Source organism: Daldinia decipiens (genome assembly GCF_022478715.1).
Source record: "Daldinia decipiens strain CBS 113046 unplaced genomic scaffold F4813scaffold_11, whole genome shotgun sequence".
NCBI lineage: Eukaryota > Fungi > Ascomycota > Sordariomycetes > Xylariales > Hypoxylaceae > Daldinia > Daldinia decipiens.
The window spans coordinates 723,481-737,262 of NW_026054554.1; the positions used below are offsets into that span (position 1 = coordinate 723,481).

The following is a 13,782-nucleotide window of genomic DNA, read 5'->3' on the forward strand; positions in this document are numbered from 1 at the left end:
ATTAAGATTATGTAAAATGATGGAGTACCGTTGGTCGGTTACGGGATAATGCGTCTAAGAACTATATGGACTTACATAACAGCCTCTTAATAACCCCCCTAAAAGTCTAGCTTTAGGTATTGTATGCCAGCTTCCACATGCCAGCTTCCACATGCCACATAGGGAGAAAGAGCGCAGTCTGTCTTGTATCCAACCTTACTCCTTACTGTTGCGCTCCTTACTATTGCGCACACCATCATCCATCCGAATCCGACGGGGTTTGTCTGATCCAAAAGCCCAAAAGGATCGACAGATAACCGTCGGCCAATAAGACGGCTGTCTCCCAGTAACGAGATAGGCGCAAATCCCATAATGTCGTAACAGCCAAGTCCTATCTTTGCTGCCAGGTAACCAACCTTAAGGAGACAACCCTCTTTGCGCCACGGGTTTGCGACAAGAGAGAGCCAAGACAAGCCCTGGGGATTTGTGAGAAGTCCGTGTTACCGCAGCACGAGAATCTGATAAAAAGAGGAGAGGCCATCTGGTCTGGTATGTAGTAAGTCCGAGTCGGTCAGGTCCGCTGCCGCACCTCGATTGATAGCATAGCCCAGCAAATGGCAAATGCACGTGAACGTTGCCGCCGCAATTTCCGGATCACCGTTGGAGGATATGATATTGCATGCCGTTGCAGTGAACTCTATGCATGCCTACATAGACGAGACGGAAGACCGCCCTCTCGATAACAGATAGCTGTCTAGGGCTATCTTCCTACATTCCTACATACATACGCACACGCATTTTTATTAGTTTCACAAATATCCATTACCGACTATAGCCTACTTCCGTCCCCATGGGCGCTGATATAGTGAAGCTATTGGCTTGGTTTAGGTAGGTACTCCCGAAGGGCTAAGTAAAGTATTCGTTCCCTTCGCTTCTGCGTCCCCCAATCCAGAGAATCCGGGGCCATAAAAAAAAGAGAGAGAGGAAGAGACTAGGCCGGTCCACGCTGTGAAACGAATTGTCATAGGAGATAGTTCGCATGATGATGGGACATCTTAAACCCATTCGAGCCTGTCAACCCGACCCATCGCTAGCTGGAAAGCTTTAACAGTCAGGTTCAAGCCCAGGCCGTCCACTATCCAGGTGACTCACGGGATCAAGACCGATGCAAGCGAGGGGTTTGCTGTTATACCAGAGTGGAATCCAATGGCGAAGATATCTTGGCATTAGGTATATTTTAGTAAATAAAAAGGCATGGGTCGTATTGATGCAATCGAGCACGTTTTCAAAGCCCTGGCGGTTTTCCCCTTGTAACTTGAAATTATGTCCAGCTGCGGACCGTCTCCTTTACAAATAGTCGTGCCGGATGTTGCGTGCTATTACGTACAAAACAGCCAAGCGAACATCCTTCCTGGAGGCTCAACCACTACGTTGCCGTCATCATCCCCAGCGAGGTCCTTCTAGCGCCAAGCATGTCCCCTCTCTAAGGCCGAACGAAGCATTTCCGCGGGTGCACCCTTTTCCTCAAGTTCTTTATGTTGTCTTATGAGGTTGTTGTTCGCTCCTTTGGAGAACCTTCTTTGGGCTTGGGCAGAATTCATGAGCCAACACTAAAAAAGCGTATAAGCTCCCCTCGAAAACAACGAGATAACTTGCAGGGCTAACCAATCAGGGACCATGCGGGGTTGGAAATAATACCCCGCGGATAGATCGTGTTTCTTCGAACTTCTTCTCCACACCCTCCCTAGGTCAGCCCAGGATTTCTCACTTTGGAAAAGCTAGGATGCTACGAATCTGTAACCTTGAAGCTTGATACCTTATCAAAGGCGGATCGGACGATTCCGCTGGCTTTTTACCCCTGGATTCAAACGGCTATCCCGGCTGAGGAGTTACGATGGATGGAAGCCCCATGCGTTTGGAGTTAACAACTCGGGAAAGTCTTCTGCTGTATTCCCGGCCAGCCAAGCGTCCTGCGTCATTTGTATTGTGGGATCGATGTGTCCGCTATCACGCGCCATGGGATCAAAGGATCGCTATATTGCGTGGGTTCATTAACAATTCGCCACGGTCTGGAAGAGTACAAATCATCAGATACGACTTACCCAGTCATAGTCATTCTGCATCGTCCAAGGAGAGTCCGATATCCCGCTCGCGCCCATTGTATTTGTCGTGGCGGCGCCGAAATCAGCAAAATCCTCAACGGCAGGCTCATTGCTATTAGATATTGTTGAAGGGCCGCCACTGCCTATCGACAAATCTGTCATCTCCGTCATCTCGGTATTCCCGTTTATAGATAACTCCGGCGGTGTATTAGGGAAGAGTGAAGCATCGATTTGAAGTTTCGCCTGAATTCTTTGGAGTATAGTCCGAACGACCTCTTCGGCCTTCTTGAATTCACTTGCGTCACCTGACATATCGCACCAGACGTTGTATGATCTCTTAAGCAGGTACAAGAGCTTATCTTTGGTGAATGGCGGCGAGCTTCGGGCTATCCAGCTGGGACTGTTGCCCTCCTCCCAGTATTTATCATTCTGAATCATGAGGGCGAGGACCATATCCGCCAGGAGGAAGTCATTAACAGCCACCAGTGCTGCAACGAACCAGCCTGTCTGGCGCAGCATGCCACCCGGCTTAGTAGCTTCGTGCATAGTATTTTGAAGGTCTAGTAATGCCAACGCCGCCTCAAAACATATTCGGCGGGAGTAGTCGTGCTCCTCTTTTGGTACGAGTTCGGCAAGATACCGTCGATGAAGGACACATCGACTTTTTTGATATATTGCCGCGATACCGAATCTCTGGATAATCCGGACGGGTTGTTCCATAACACACTCTTCCATCGGCTTCATTTTCATAAGTGGAGGTATATTATTCCATGTTTCTTCGATCTGTGAATCGATCTTCATGACCTCGGCATACGTCGGGACTCTAAGAGCATGTGCTTGCCGAACGACTAAGAAAAACACGCGTGTTATCTTTGCTTTGCTGATCGGGTAGGTAAGCGGCGTATATTCCGTATCGGGGCGGGCTGGGGGCAGCTCCTTAGTGTCCTTATCAAAATCAGTATCCATTAGATGTGACGGCAGCTCCGTATCGGTCTCGATTCCGTGGACCATACTAGGTAGACCTAGATTGAATGCGACTAGCAACTCGACTTGAATAGCGATATTCCATAGACGCCGCCGCATCTCGCCATCATACGGCGTTATATTGGGTAATTTACTAGGATCGCGATGGAGACCCATCTTCAACATAAGTCGGATCAAGACGGATGAAAGCAGGTAACAATTCATACGATGATTGCGATTCGTCATGAAATCTCCCTCGACATATAATAGGAATGCTTGAAGCGTATAAAAGTTCGGTTGGGAGTACTTCCCCCAAATTAGAGCCCACCCAGCGGCGCCCCTGTACTGCCTGAACCTGTCCATGACTGGCATAGGAGAATCGCTCACAAGCTCATGCGGCGCGGCAAATGAAGAGAAGAACACACCAAGTGCCAACACCATATAGAGCATAGCTATCCAGTTCAGAGGCGCCCGGTCAGGATCTTTACAGAATTCGTTGTATTCCCTCAGAAATGTAGGGATGTGAATGATATCTTCAAAAAGTGAGCAATGAAATCATAATGGAAGACAAGTCCACTCGAAATAAATGAGTGTCTTTTGGGAGGACTCACGTTGAGAAGGACTATTAGAGTTGAAGTAGCGATTCATCAGACGATCAATGACAGCCTTCTCTGGCAAGAGGGCCAGCAGCTCCGACTTATCCCTAGGGACGCCCCGTGAGAACATCAAGAGCTCATTTGGTCCGGTATTCTCATACGGGTCATAGATCTCGTCGCCATCATCAAGTGGGTCTTCGAAGTAGCTTTTAAGATCCTCGATCTAATACGTGGACTTGGTCACTAATGCGTTGCTGTAGGTGAATCAAAGAAGGGGAAGCACTCACGTCCTCTAAAATAGCCATAAAATGTGTGCCGCCGACGTAATTTGTAGCTTTCTCACCTTGAACAACGAGACCACCGGCACTCTGCTCCTGTCCTGCTTTCCTATCCGTAGGAACCATTGGTATAGAACCCTCCGTATCGATCATACCGCGAACCACTATAGTAGGGTCTTAGTGACATTTCTCTCTATTTCTTGTTTGAGCTATTTCAGATATGGTACTCTCAGGACGTGAAAGACGAGAATGTAGGAAAGAATGTAGGCTATATCAAGGATGCAGTATATTAAATTAATAAGAGGAACAGAAAGGAGGAAGATGGCCGGGCATGTGCAACCTTGAGATGTATATACGTACTCCCTTCGAGTCTCTTTAAACGTGCAGCCATGCTCTTTGCTGGTTTCTGCTTCTCGGGTCTCGGAGCATAGAGGCAGCCTTCCGGCTTCCCCTTCCGAACGCACTGGCCGCACGGCGTTATGCGGTCGCACTTAAGCTTAGAGTTGCGGCAAGGCGCACAGCTAAGCAGGACTCGTGTTCGCTTTGCATGACCATTTGCTCCGATACCCCCGGCTGCCGCCGACGACGACGCGGGGTCGTCGCCGCTTGTTCCGTTGAAAGCACCGGCTTGCATATTGTATTTTTGTTCTATCCGTACGGAGGATGCTGGGGGAAAGGAATTAAGTTAAACCCGAGGGATCCCGAAGCTGGTTTTGAATTAGCTGGCAGGGCTAAGTTCGCATCTCAGAGCGACATGTGGTCTCCAGACGATTACGTGAACCTGGCTAGATGAAACGAATCATAGCGTTCTCTGGTCCATGGTATCTTGCTGAGCCGCAGTCGTAGTGCGCGGCATTCTAGGTTAGGCACGTGCGATAACCAATCAATCGAATTGAAATACGGGGATGCTGGTAGGTATATATACTATTCGCTTACTCTCTGTTTTACAGGAAATATTGAAGGGGGGAACGTAAAAAGATAATGTAACAAGTTGATAGATTTTATAGTTTATAGTTTGTACTTGTATGTATAACTACCTGTAGATAACTACCTAGACTAAGGTTAAACTTACATAGGTTAGGGGATTGTGATTAGGTAAGTGCTCTAAATTCTAATAGCTAGAAATAGGCAGGTCCTGCATATGTACATCAACTTAGATGAGATATATATGTCAGCAATTACATGAGATAACAAGGAGTTTGCAGCAGCGTTTCTTATTAACTAACACACAACTTGCGATTAGAATATGGGTGTTAGCAGCCCTATTATTCGTCTCTATAGTATCACACGATGTTAACATCAAATGGAACCCCTTTAGAGCCTAAGTTATAGCACCAACAAGAACACAAATAGATATTTAGGAAACAGTATCATTTTCCTGTTGCCTGCAATTTCAACATTCCAACATTAATCATTTCTCTTTTCCTTCTTCTCGTAACTAGCCTTGTAGTGTTTAACGAATGGTCCTGCCAGTAAATCCAAATATCCGAATCGAAGTAAAACCCCTCTAGGAGGTAGACAAGGTAGTATACACAAATTAGACCAGCTTTTGATTACATTGCAGTATCGTTTTAGGTAGTTTTAGGTAGTTAAGTAACGAAATAGATTTTTACCACTCGATCCTGGTGGCTTGTGTTCGCGGGTCCCGCATGCCGGGGATCAGTCCTCGTGTGCCGCATTGAATCGTTGCAACACGTTCGCGAAGATCGAATTTGACAGCTCGTACCATAACACGCCTTTCCTCCGGTATAGCCCTCCTCACATACGGTGATGTCGGTACACTCTCCCTTCGACCTGCCCAGCGGGCATTACCGCCGGGACCGAGGGGAATATCGTTTCCAATGCTAGGAGATCTAGCAGTTAGGGCGTTCGGGCTTCCCGTAGAAAGTCTGCTCATATCGGTTGAGCTCGACGTACGGCGTCCGAAGTCATCGGCGCCATCATCGCCCTCTTCTATTTCCATAATCCACATGCCAATACGAGCCGCTAATTCACTATCCCACATACCTTCTCTTCGCGAGCTAGTTCGCAGCAATTGTATAGCTTGACGCCGGGTCACAAAATCTCGACATTTCGTCGCAACTACAAAAAGAGGAGGGACGATGCCTAGATCTGCGCTAAAGCTCGGCTTGATATGCCGAGCTGTGTACTGTCCACCAAAGGCGTCTGGATGAGTTGGCTGGTGATGACAAAATTCTGGATTCGGACATCGTTTCGCAGCAGCCCTGCGCTCTTCATCTCCGACAACCTCCACAGCTAGATTAACAATGTCCTTAAATTGCGGCAGGTATGTGTCGAATTGAAGCTCTGTATCACTAAATGTCATATAAAATAGAACCTCGCCCATAATCTGATTCATCTTCAGAACAGCGATTGCGGTTTTCTCTTGGCTACTCTTCGCAGGTATTATACGAGATGATAGTATCGGTTCGAAAGCCCTGGACCAGGCGGATATTCTATCGGCGAAGCCCGTACCATACTGTCTTAAAGAATTTGGAAGCACGCCCATGGGGCTCGTCGCTGGGCTCATCGTCGTGAACGTTAAGAACATGTTTTCCGTGAACCGCATCATTTGTTCGCACAGATTATCCCACGCCATTCTCGCTTCGAGTAATGATTGAAATATGTCTGGAGTCTGCGGTTGCGCTGTTAACGCCGGTGAACCCCCATCGGAAAGAGGGGATATGGGTTGTTCGGTACGCTGTGGAGAAAGGCGTATAACGAATGGTTGAGGGAAATGGAAAGCCATGTCGTAAGATTTTGCTTGAATGGCCAACCGAGTGAACATCTGAACAAGATCCTGTTCAACTGGCTCTTCAGGTTTAGGGTGGAAAGAATTTCTTCGCTGAGCACGCAGACTTTCTAGCAGCCGGAGACCGCTTTGGATTTGGACGATCGCTTGTTTATGGTCACCGATGAACGAGTCAAAGCAAGCCAGCAACACCGCCGCCATGAGACTCATCCTCTGCGACGCCTGGTCCTGAGAAGTCATGTCCCACATCGATTTCAGAGCTAAGGAATAATGCTTGAAGGCGACCTCCCAGTGTCGGGCCGCATTATCTGTCAGATCGACTATAGGAGCTGGCGAATTGGGCGGCGACTCGGACATTTTCTCCAATGTCTTATAAAGAGCCCCTAAAGCGACAACCGAGTGCCGAATAGCTTTCTCGGAATGGCATTCTTGTAGAACACTCCTTGTCCAGAAGGACGAGTCGAAGAACCCTGACAACTCACTAGCCGTACGCTCTCTGAAAATTTGGAAATACGGGCCTTCTATCGGATCAAAGGTGAGCAGAGATGGCCGATGGACCGTCAATGAACTAGATACGGGTGTTTGAGGGGGAGTAAAGTCTTTGGCGTATATTTGTTGCTGAGGTTTTAGTTGTGCCATCGTGACCGCTGGCTGCGATTGAGGCTGAGTCCGAACTGGCCGGATGGCACGGTCCGTTGACGTGATAGGATTAATATGGCCGGTGATAGTACTAGGCGCAGGCGCAATCAGTCTCCTATCAGTGTGTCTAGTCCGCGGAGGAGGCGGATAGCCGGTGCAGTCTCTCTTAGACCGGACACACTGAGTGCATGCTGGCCGTTGCTCGTCGCATTTAATACGTCGTTGTCTAGAATTGCAGAGCACCTACTTAGCATGATATACACGATACAGCTAATAACTACATGTTGGCAATATGATATAAGAAATAAGATGTAACATATAAAAATCGATAGTCTTATTTAACAGAAAACACGTACTTGCAATTATTGCAACCTGTTTTGACTTTCGGCTTGCTGGTACGACATCTCCTCGGCTGTCGTCCCTGGACCTGAGTCGTATCGGCCGAGGACAGGGCCAGTCTAGGCCGTGGAGCATTGCTCGTGCTCATCTTATCTCCGGAGGGCTTCAATCACTCCTGAGAAAAATTTGGTACGGCTAATTGCATAACAGAGCCCACGCAGAAGGGGGCCGATCTGAAATATAACAGAAAGAATAAGTAAGAACAAAGGCGCTTCCTTACTAAAGGGGCGTATTTAAGCGCGCTTCGATTCTAAGAACGCGTGAAGTGGTAATGGTGGAGCTGAAGCAGGAGCAGGATCAAATAAGGAGGAACCGAGGAAGCATTGACCGTTTGAGTATACCGACAGGAATGAAGCTAAATATGGCGAATAAGTTAAAATTAATATATAGGTACGTTTTTGAGTTGTCCGGCCAGACAAACCCATTTCCGGAAGGGTATCAAATGAATATATTTTGTGCGACCAAGGGTAAACAAGATAAGAAGCAGGGGAAGAAGTAAAAGGGAGAGCGTGAATTTATTTATCCCTTTGAAATGAACGGCTACGGGATTCTGCACGTTCTTGAACCTATTTTGGTGGAGTGAGCGGACGGGATGGGGATTGAGATTGGAGATATGAGTGCCGACGGACGGGTATTTCTAAAGGTAAGGGTTAGTTCTAAACCGGAGGGGCAAGGGGGAGTTCACCGGAGGGCTCTCTAGCAAAAAGCTAGGCAAATATGGCAAGTCTACATTAAAAAAGGTTAGGGTGATCTGGATTGGAAATTTTGGGGGCTTAGATTGGGGCACAGCTTCTGTATATACATCATTTCTACTAACCTACATGCCTAGTACAGGTGCCTCACACTAGGTTAGGTACGGTAAGCAGGCCCAGCCCGCCTACCGATGTACAATACTAAGGTTACCTAACACCAGACCTTAATATGTACTGTACTTCGATAACCGAGAGATTAGGTACTTGCGATAGGTAGGTACTTACTAAAATATATCGAACACCCAAGGTCTAAAACTTTAGACAATGTATGAAAATGTACCAATAACAACGACCGGCCAAGACACTATCAGAAATGCTGTGCAAGTATTGATGCATAGGTATGGGGATTGTCTTTTGCTTTGGGAATTTCGGGTTCACTACCAGGTACGGAATACTTTAGACATACATAACATGTTGGAACATCTGCCCAGTATGAATATACGTAGGTACCTAACGTATGTTACACACGCTGGAGCTACCGGTAGGGATGCTCGGTAAGGATAGGTACCTGAAGCCTGCAAGGCATTATCGATAATTTGTCATATTAAGAGACATCCATTTGAGCCGGTCTTCCTTTTCGACCGATATGCCCGATTCCATGTCTGTCCGTAAGGCTGGCATCTTATGCGGTTACGAGGTACCTAAGGTACTTAACCCAGCATCGTTATCGAGGTATAAGTCACAGCACATTTATACGCCCTACACAAATTTATTATATAGGTAATTACGCATTCTGATTATAGTTTCTATTCAATCAATACATGTATCAAGTACGATAAGGTTGTATGTAAGTGAATTAATTTCCTTAATTACAAGTATCGTGATATGTCGGCTGAAGAAACGGCTGGCTGAAGACAGGGACCTGCTGCAGGTGAACAGTTGAGTTTATTCTCCAGGATCGGCAAGCCTCAGACTGGTAACCACATATCATACCACCGTCATCAGTACATATGTACTCTTCTCCGCCTGACATAATCGGAGTATGATTACCTTGAACCCCTGGCTACAGGCTACATGCTACATAAGTCGCCAAGTTGTCAAGCGCTTGTACCCTTGCTCCCTCTTAGAAATCCGGGGATAAATTAGAAACTTTGACTTTTTCATTGTGTTTCTAATTCATTTACTCTATGTATTATTACATTCTTCTGCTCGTACGAAGTATACCTCAAGTAAATACACCCACATCGTCATATAACATTAAACAAATTAGCCATTTAGCTCTAGTTGGCCCTAATTAATTCTGCATCTTACATACCACTTACACTACCGGTGGCCAAGAACTTGTCCATGATCATCATCTCATCCCCCACTCCCGACTCATAACTCTACACCACCTCAACCAAATCATTCATTAGGAGCATCGGTGTGTACTGCAAGGTGCTGAGCGCTGCAGTAACTCTGCTTCTTCATTCTTCCTTGATTTATGACCTTCCAGTTGAAGTGTTACCAATCCTTTTAGAAGATGTTAACACCACCCATTTGACCTATTCGCTCGCGGAGCCGGCCCGTATATTGCGGAACATGATCATCTAAGAGTAACGGATGTGGTCTTAAGCGCCCCAAGTACTATATTCGTACTCACCAATTCAGCCCTACGAGAGAGCTATGATCTCCCCAGTGGTCCATCTAACTGCAGACTTATAACGCTGAGACCAATCGTTCTCCACCAAATTCATCACTGCCAAGGGTAGCGCATGCAAGGGTGTGAAAGCCGTCTCATCTTTTACGCCAATGCAGAAGATGTCTTCATTCTTGGTTCATCAGCCCTATAGTGCAACCACGTCTAATGTCTTGATTCGCCCGTGTTCCCTACGGAAGACTGCATTAGCGTCTACATGCGTCAAGGGGGAGGCCGCCACCATATACTATGGAAAAGCACTCATTAGATTTGCATCTCATGCAGAATCAAGGTCCGAGAAGCCTCGGTCCGCTCAACGGCACTCCAAGTACAAAGCTACAATAAGACAATAAGAGGAGCAGCTGTCGTTGAACAATACTGTGTCCGTCCAATCAAAAGAATGCCGAGAGAGAAAACGGCGCTAAACTTTCGATATACAAATTTGGGGGCTTTTTCCTACACTTGAAAACAGGCCGCTAGCGACATGAATTCGCCGAATCTCTTTTCTACGTCTTGTTTCACTTCGGATAAAAGCAACAAATAATACGTCGTTAATCGTAATGCCGAAAAAATTGCCCGGCTCCTCTTAGGCTCTTGTTCGTATGGGATTTAATACTGGCATTTGATACTAGCATTGCAATAAAGTTGTATACCGTACCGCATTTACAAGAAGTTATCTACTTACACAGCATCCTATGTGCGTAATACCAACGTCCTCTGTCCCCCCCGCTTGTCTAATGGTTACCTAACCTTTAGCCAAGACTCTTAGCCGCAGCAGCCAATGGTGATATCTAGGTATTATTTCACATTGACGTGGCTCGAATAATAAAACCGAGCCTGTGAAACTTGCACAAGCGCAATAAGTCTAGGCGCGGATATCAGAATTCCCACGGGTTCAGGCCTCTACACTAGGTTAGCACATATTGATATCGCTTCCTTGGACTACCACATATACCTTTAATATATACCAAGATATCTGACTCGATAACCGGCGAAACCGGCACGTTCTTACCCGTTGCTACATTTAACGACGTGAACTCTGTTCGTATCTCTCAAGATGTACACAGGAGAGGACAACACCAACTTGTTCTGCTGCACAAACCCGTCGTAACGATATGACAGCCTCGCTATAGTTCTATAGTTATTGTTTACGCGTCAATGACACCTCGAAGGAAAGAAACTCACAACTGTTTCGGCCCTTTAGAATTGCGGTACAACACCCCGCATGCATAGTCCTCCGACGTTATCCCAATTACGTGATATGTCCTTGGAGAATGATGTCCGGGGGTCATAATCAGGGAGCCCTCAAATCGACCTCCTTCCGCTTTGCTGGTATTGCAATCCTAGCGTTCGATAGCACTAAATCGTAGCGAGGCCACATTCTTAGACCCCCAATTTCAAGACCACCAGACTAAGATTCCAGCAGAGGTGATCGCAGTTCAACCCCGGATAGCGAGTTTGTGCTCAGCGTTAGGACATAATCCGAATGGTAGATAAATAAGAGCACAGTACAGTACAGCATTAGCATTGATAATAATGCATCCACAAAATAACAATGATGGTTACAACAAGATGTAAAATGATGTCGCCCGAGGGGATCACGTTACTTGGATACTTCAATACTTCGATATGCAGGGCATTGATCTGAAGCCGAAGTAAAGGTACCTCCAAACTAGAGAAAATGAACTCAGCCTCTCTACTCTGTGCAGCCACGCGATCCCAGATAATGAAACGTCTCCGCTTTTCTCCCGCTCTTAGCTGACCAGTGGTGACCGACTTTTTGTGCATTTTTCCGCAGGAGCTAACGGTCGGTAGGCCACCGAAGAGTCGGTAGATGGACAGATAAGAAACACCGCCAGCAAGGCGCAGTAGCCACCCGGACATGTCCGAAAAATCCAATAAAGCGAGACCCACAATGCGGTCTTTCGTTTGGAAGCTCAATTCAGATCTAGGTAAACTTTCCACATCCACGAGATAAAAAGTAACATGCCTTAAGTACATATGTACGTCACGTCAAATATATGTACCTTGCATTTATCGCCATAGCGTCCGCCGTTTCACAAAAAATCTGCCTTACCTACAATAGTGGTTACATGCCTAAACTCATAAGCTACCTGCTACCTCGGTAACGGTAGTATACCTATCTCTTAAACTTCGTCGATTGACGTATGTAGTTATTAGATATCGTGGCTGTGTTCGAGGTTGATGTTGTTTACTTAGGAGTGCCGCCGCACTCAAGACGAACGTGCAGAGAACACGCGGACAATGTTAATCGTGACACTATTATGATCCAACCGGCATGGGTTGAAGGAACCGAGACATCTGGATCGGTGGGCTCAGAAAGCTCTCGTGCTGGCTCATAGGAAGGTGATTGCTATCGTATGTACAACGTAGATGTACCTAGGTTCGTCGAATGGAGCTAGGACAATGAGGATGCGGCTCTTTGCTTATTGATAATTTCAAGGTAGGTTCTGTTTCGTCCGATGTTACTGTCTCGGTTGATAGATGCTGTGTCTCATCGTATCCGGAGATGCAACTCGATCTTTACCTGTGTAAGTAGCGAATGAACCAATTATACAAGCTGCAGCGCGGATCTCGGCATGTTCCAGTTATCAAGCAACACTTAGGTACCTAGCTTTGATTAGATAGGGTAGATAACAGCAACCCCTGCAGAAAAAAGTTGAGCTCGCTGGAGTTTGTTTCTACCTACCACCGACATCGTCTCCCATTCCAGAGCTCCGTTTAACCCGCAAGACTCACCGAGGACAGAGACCTACATACTTGGCCGATTCCTGAAAAACGGCAAGGCGTCCAATGTTTAATTTTACCGCTCAGCTGTAGACCTGTATCGACGTTCGCTTTGCCCCTGAACCCCCTCGACGAACCCGCAATTTCGAAAGTCGCATCATAACCCCTCCTCTTGTCGTCCCGCCATCCCCTCGTCCCCTCACCTCAACGACTCAGCGCATAGCCAATCGCTGAGACTTCGGACGAGAAACTATCTACTTACACACACACACACATCTTTATACATAGGTACATATACATACACATACGCAATGGCGTCCTCGCCATCGCAACCGCAATCCGCGGCACCGCCACAGCCCACGCCTACGCCCACCCCACAACCTCCCATCAACCCCTTCGTCCACAACGTCGCGCTAGGCGTAACCCCCATAGCGCTGTTCGCGCTATTCCTGCCGCCGCGCCGCCTGGACCTGCGCGCCATGATCCTCGGCGGCGTCGCGCTGTGGGGCACGGACCGGCTCGTCGCCGACTACAGCGGCACCTCGTCCCTGCGGCGCATGGCGCGGCGCCTGGAGCAGATGTCCGGCGCCGAGCTGCCGGACAAGGCCAAAGAGACGCAGGCGCGGCTGCGGGCCGAGCGCGCGCGACGGGCGCAGGACGGCGTCGCCGAGGACCAGAGGAGGAGCATGATGCTGGAGGAGCATCGGCGGGAGAAGGAGAAGGAGAAGGAGAAGGGGCTGCTGCAGAGGGTGTGGATGGGGGATAGCGGCGAGGACTGGAAGGCTAAGAGGGATCAGAGGGAGAAGGAGGCGCTGAGCGAGGGCGGCGGCGGGTACTGGAGTCTTATTGCGGATCAGGTGTCTGAGGTGTGGAATCAGGGGGGGAAGAAGAAGAATGATGGCGACGAGGAGAAGGAGGAAAAGGAGAGCGAGTCGAAGAAGCCTTGATTGGATTAT

At 47.7% G+C, this 13,782-nt stretch overlaps 3 protein-coding genes across 3 annotated transcripts; 1 reads left to right on the top strand and 2 right to left on the bottom strand.

Annotated features, from left to right (window-relative positions):
- Nucleotides 1-1,602: 1,602 nt before the first annotated feature.
- F4813DRAFT_36904 (fungal-specific transcription factor domain-containing protein) lies at nt 1,603-5,039 on the bottom strand. The gene is made up of 5 exons (XM_049244389.1): nt 4,279-5,039; nt 3,928-4,082; nt 3,656-3,863; nt 2,082-3,577; nt 1,603-2,012 (listed from the first exon to the last, which is right to left on the bottom strand). Exons 1-5 carry the CDS (start codon nt 4,550-4,552, stop codon nt 1,869-1,871), a joined length of 2,277 nt encoding a protein of 758 aa, XP_049100998.1. The 5' UTR covers nt 4,553-5,039; the 3' UTR covers nt 1,603-1,868.
- Nucleotides 4,930-8,531, bottom strand: F4813DRAFT_395491 (uncharacterized protein). Its single transcript, XM_049247700.1, has 2 exons — nt 7,666-8,531; nt 4,930-7,535 (listed from the first exon to the last, which is right to left on the bottom strand). Exons 1-2 carry the CDS (start codon nt 7,794-7,796, stop codon nt 5,528-5,530), a joined length of 2,139 nt encoding a protein of 712 aa, XP_049100999.1. The 5' UTR covers nt 7,797-8,531; the 3' UTR covers nt 4,930-5,527.
- Nucleotides 8,532-12,458: 3,927 nt separating this feature from the next.
- On the top strand, nt 12,459-13,782 carry F4813DRAFT_37101 (uncharacterized protein). The gene is made up of 2 exons (XM_049244569.1): nt 12,459-12,482; nt 12,543-13,782. The coding sequence occupies exon 2, from the start codon at nt 13,138-13,140 to the stop codon at nt 13,771-13,773; it is 636 nt and encodes a 211-aa protein (XP_049101000.1). The 5' UTR covers nt 12,459-12,482; nt 12,543-13,137; the 3' UTR covers nt 13,774-13,782.

Bases quoted from the DNA above. Each gene is read 5' to 3' on its own strand.
- F4813DRAFT_395491 (XM_049247700.1), bottom strand. From the start codon at position 7,796: ATGAGCACGAGCAATGCTCCACGGCCTAGACTGGCCCTGTCCTCGGCC. The intron at 7,536-7,665 runs GTACGTGTTTTC...CTGCAATTCTAG, and splicing joins ACAGGTTGCAATAATTGCAA to ACAACGACGTATTAAATGCG.
- F4813DRAFT_37101 (XM_049244569.1), top strand. From the start codon at position 13,138: ATGGCGTCCTCGCCATCGCAACCGCAATCCGCGGCACCGCCACAGCCC.
- F4813DRAFT_36904 (XM_049244389.1), bottom strand. From the start codon at position 4,552: ATGCAAGCCGGTGCTTTCAACGGAACAAGCGGCGACGACCCCGCGTCG. The intron at 3,578-3,655 runs GTGAGTCCTCCC...CACTTTTTGAAG, and splicing joins CTCTAATAGTCCTTCTCAAC to ATATCATTCACATCCCTACA. The intron at 2,013-2,081 runs GTAAGTCGTATC...CACGCAATATAG, and splicing joins TGCAGAATGACTATGACTGG to CGATCCTTTGATCCCATGGC.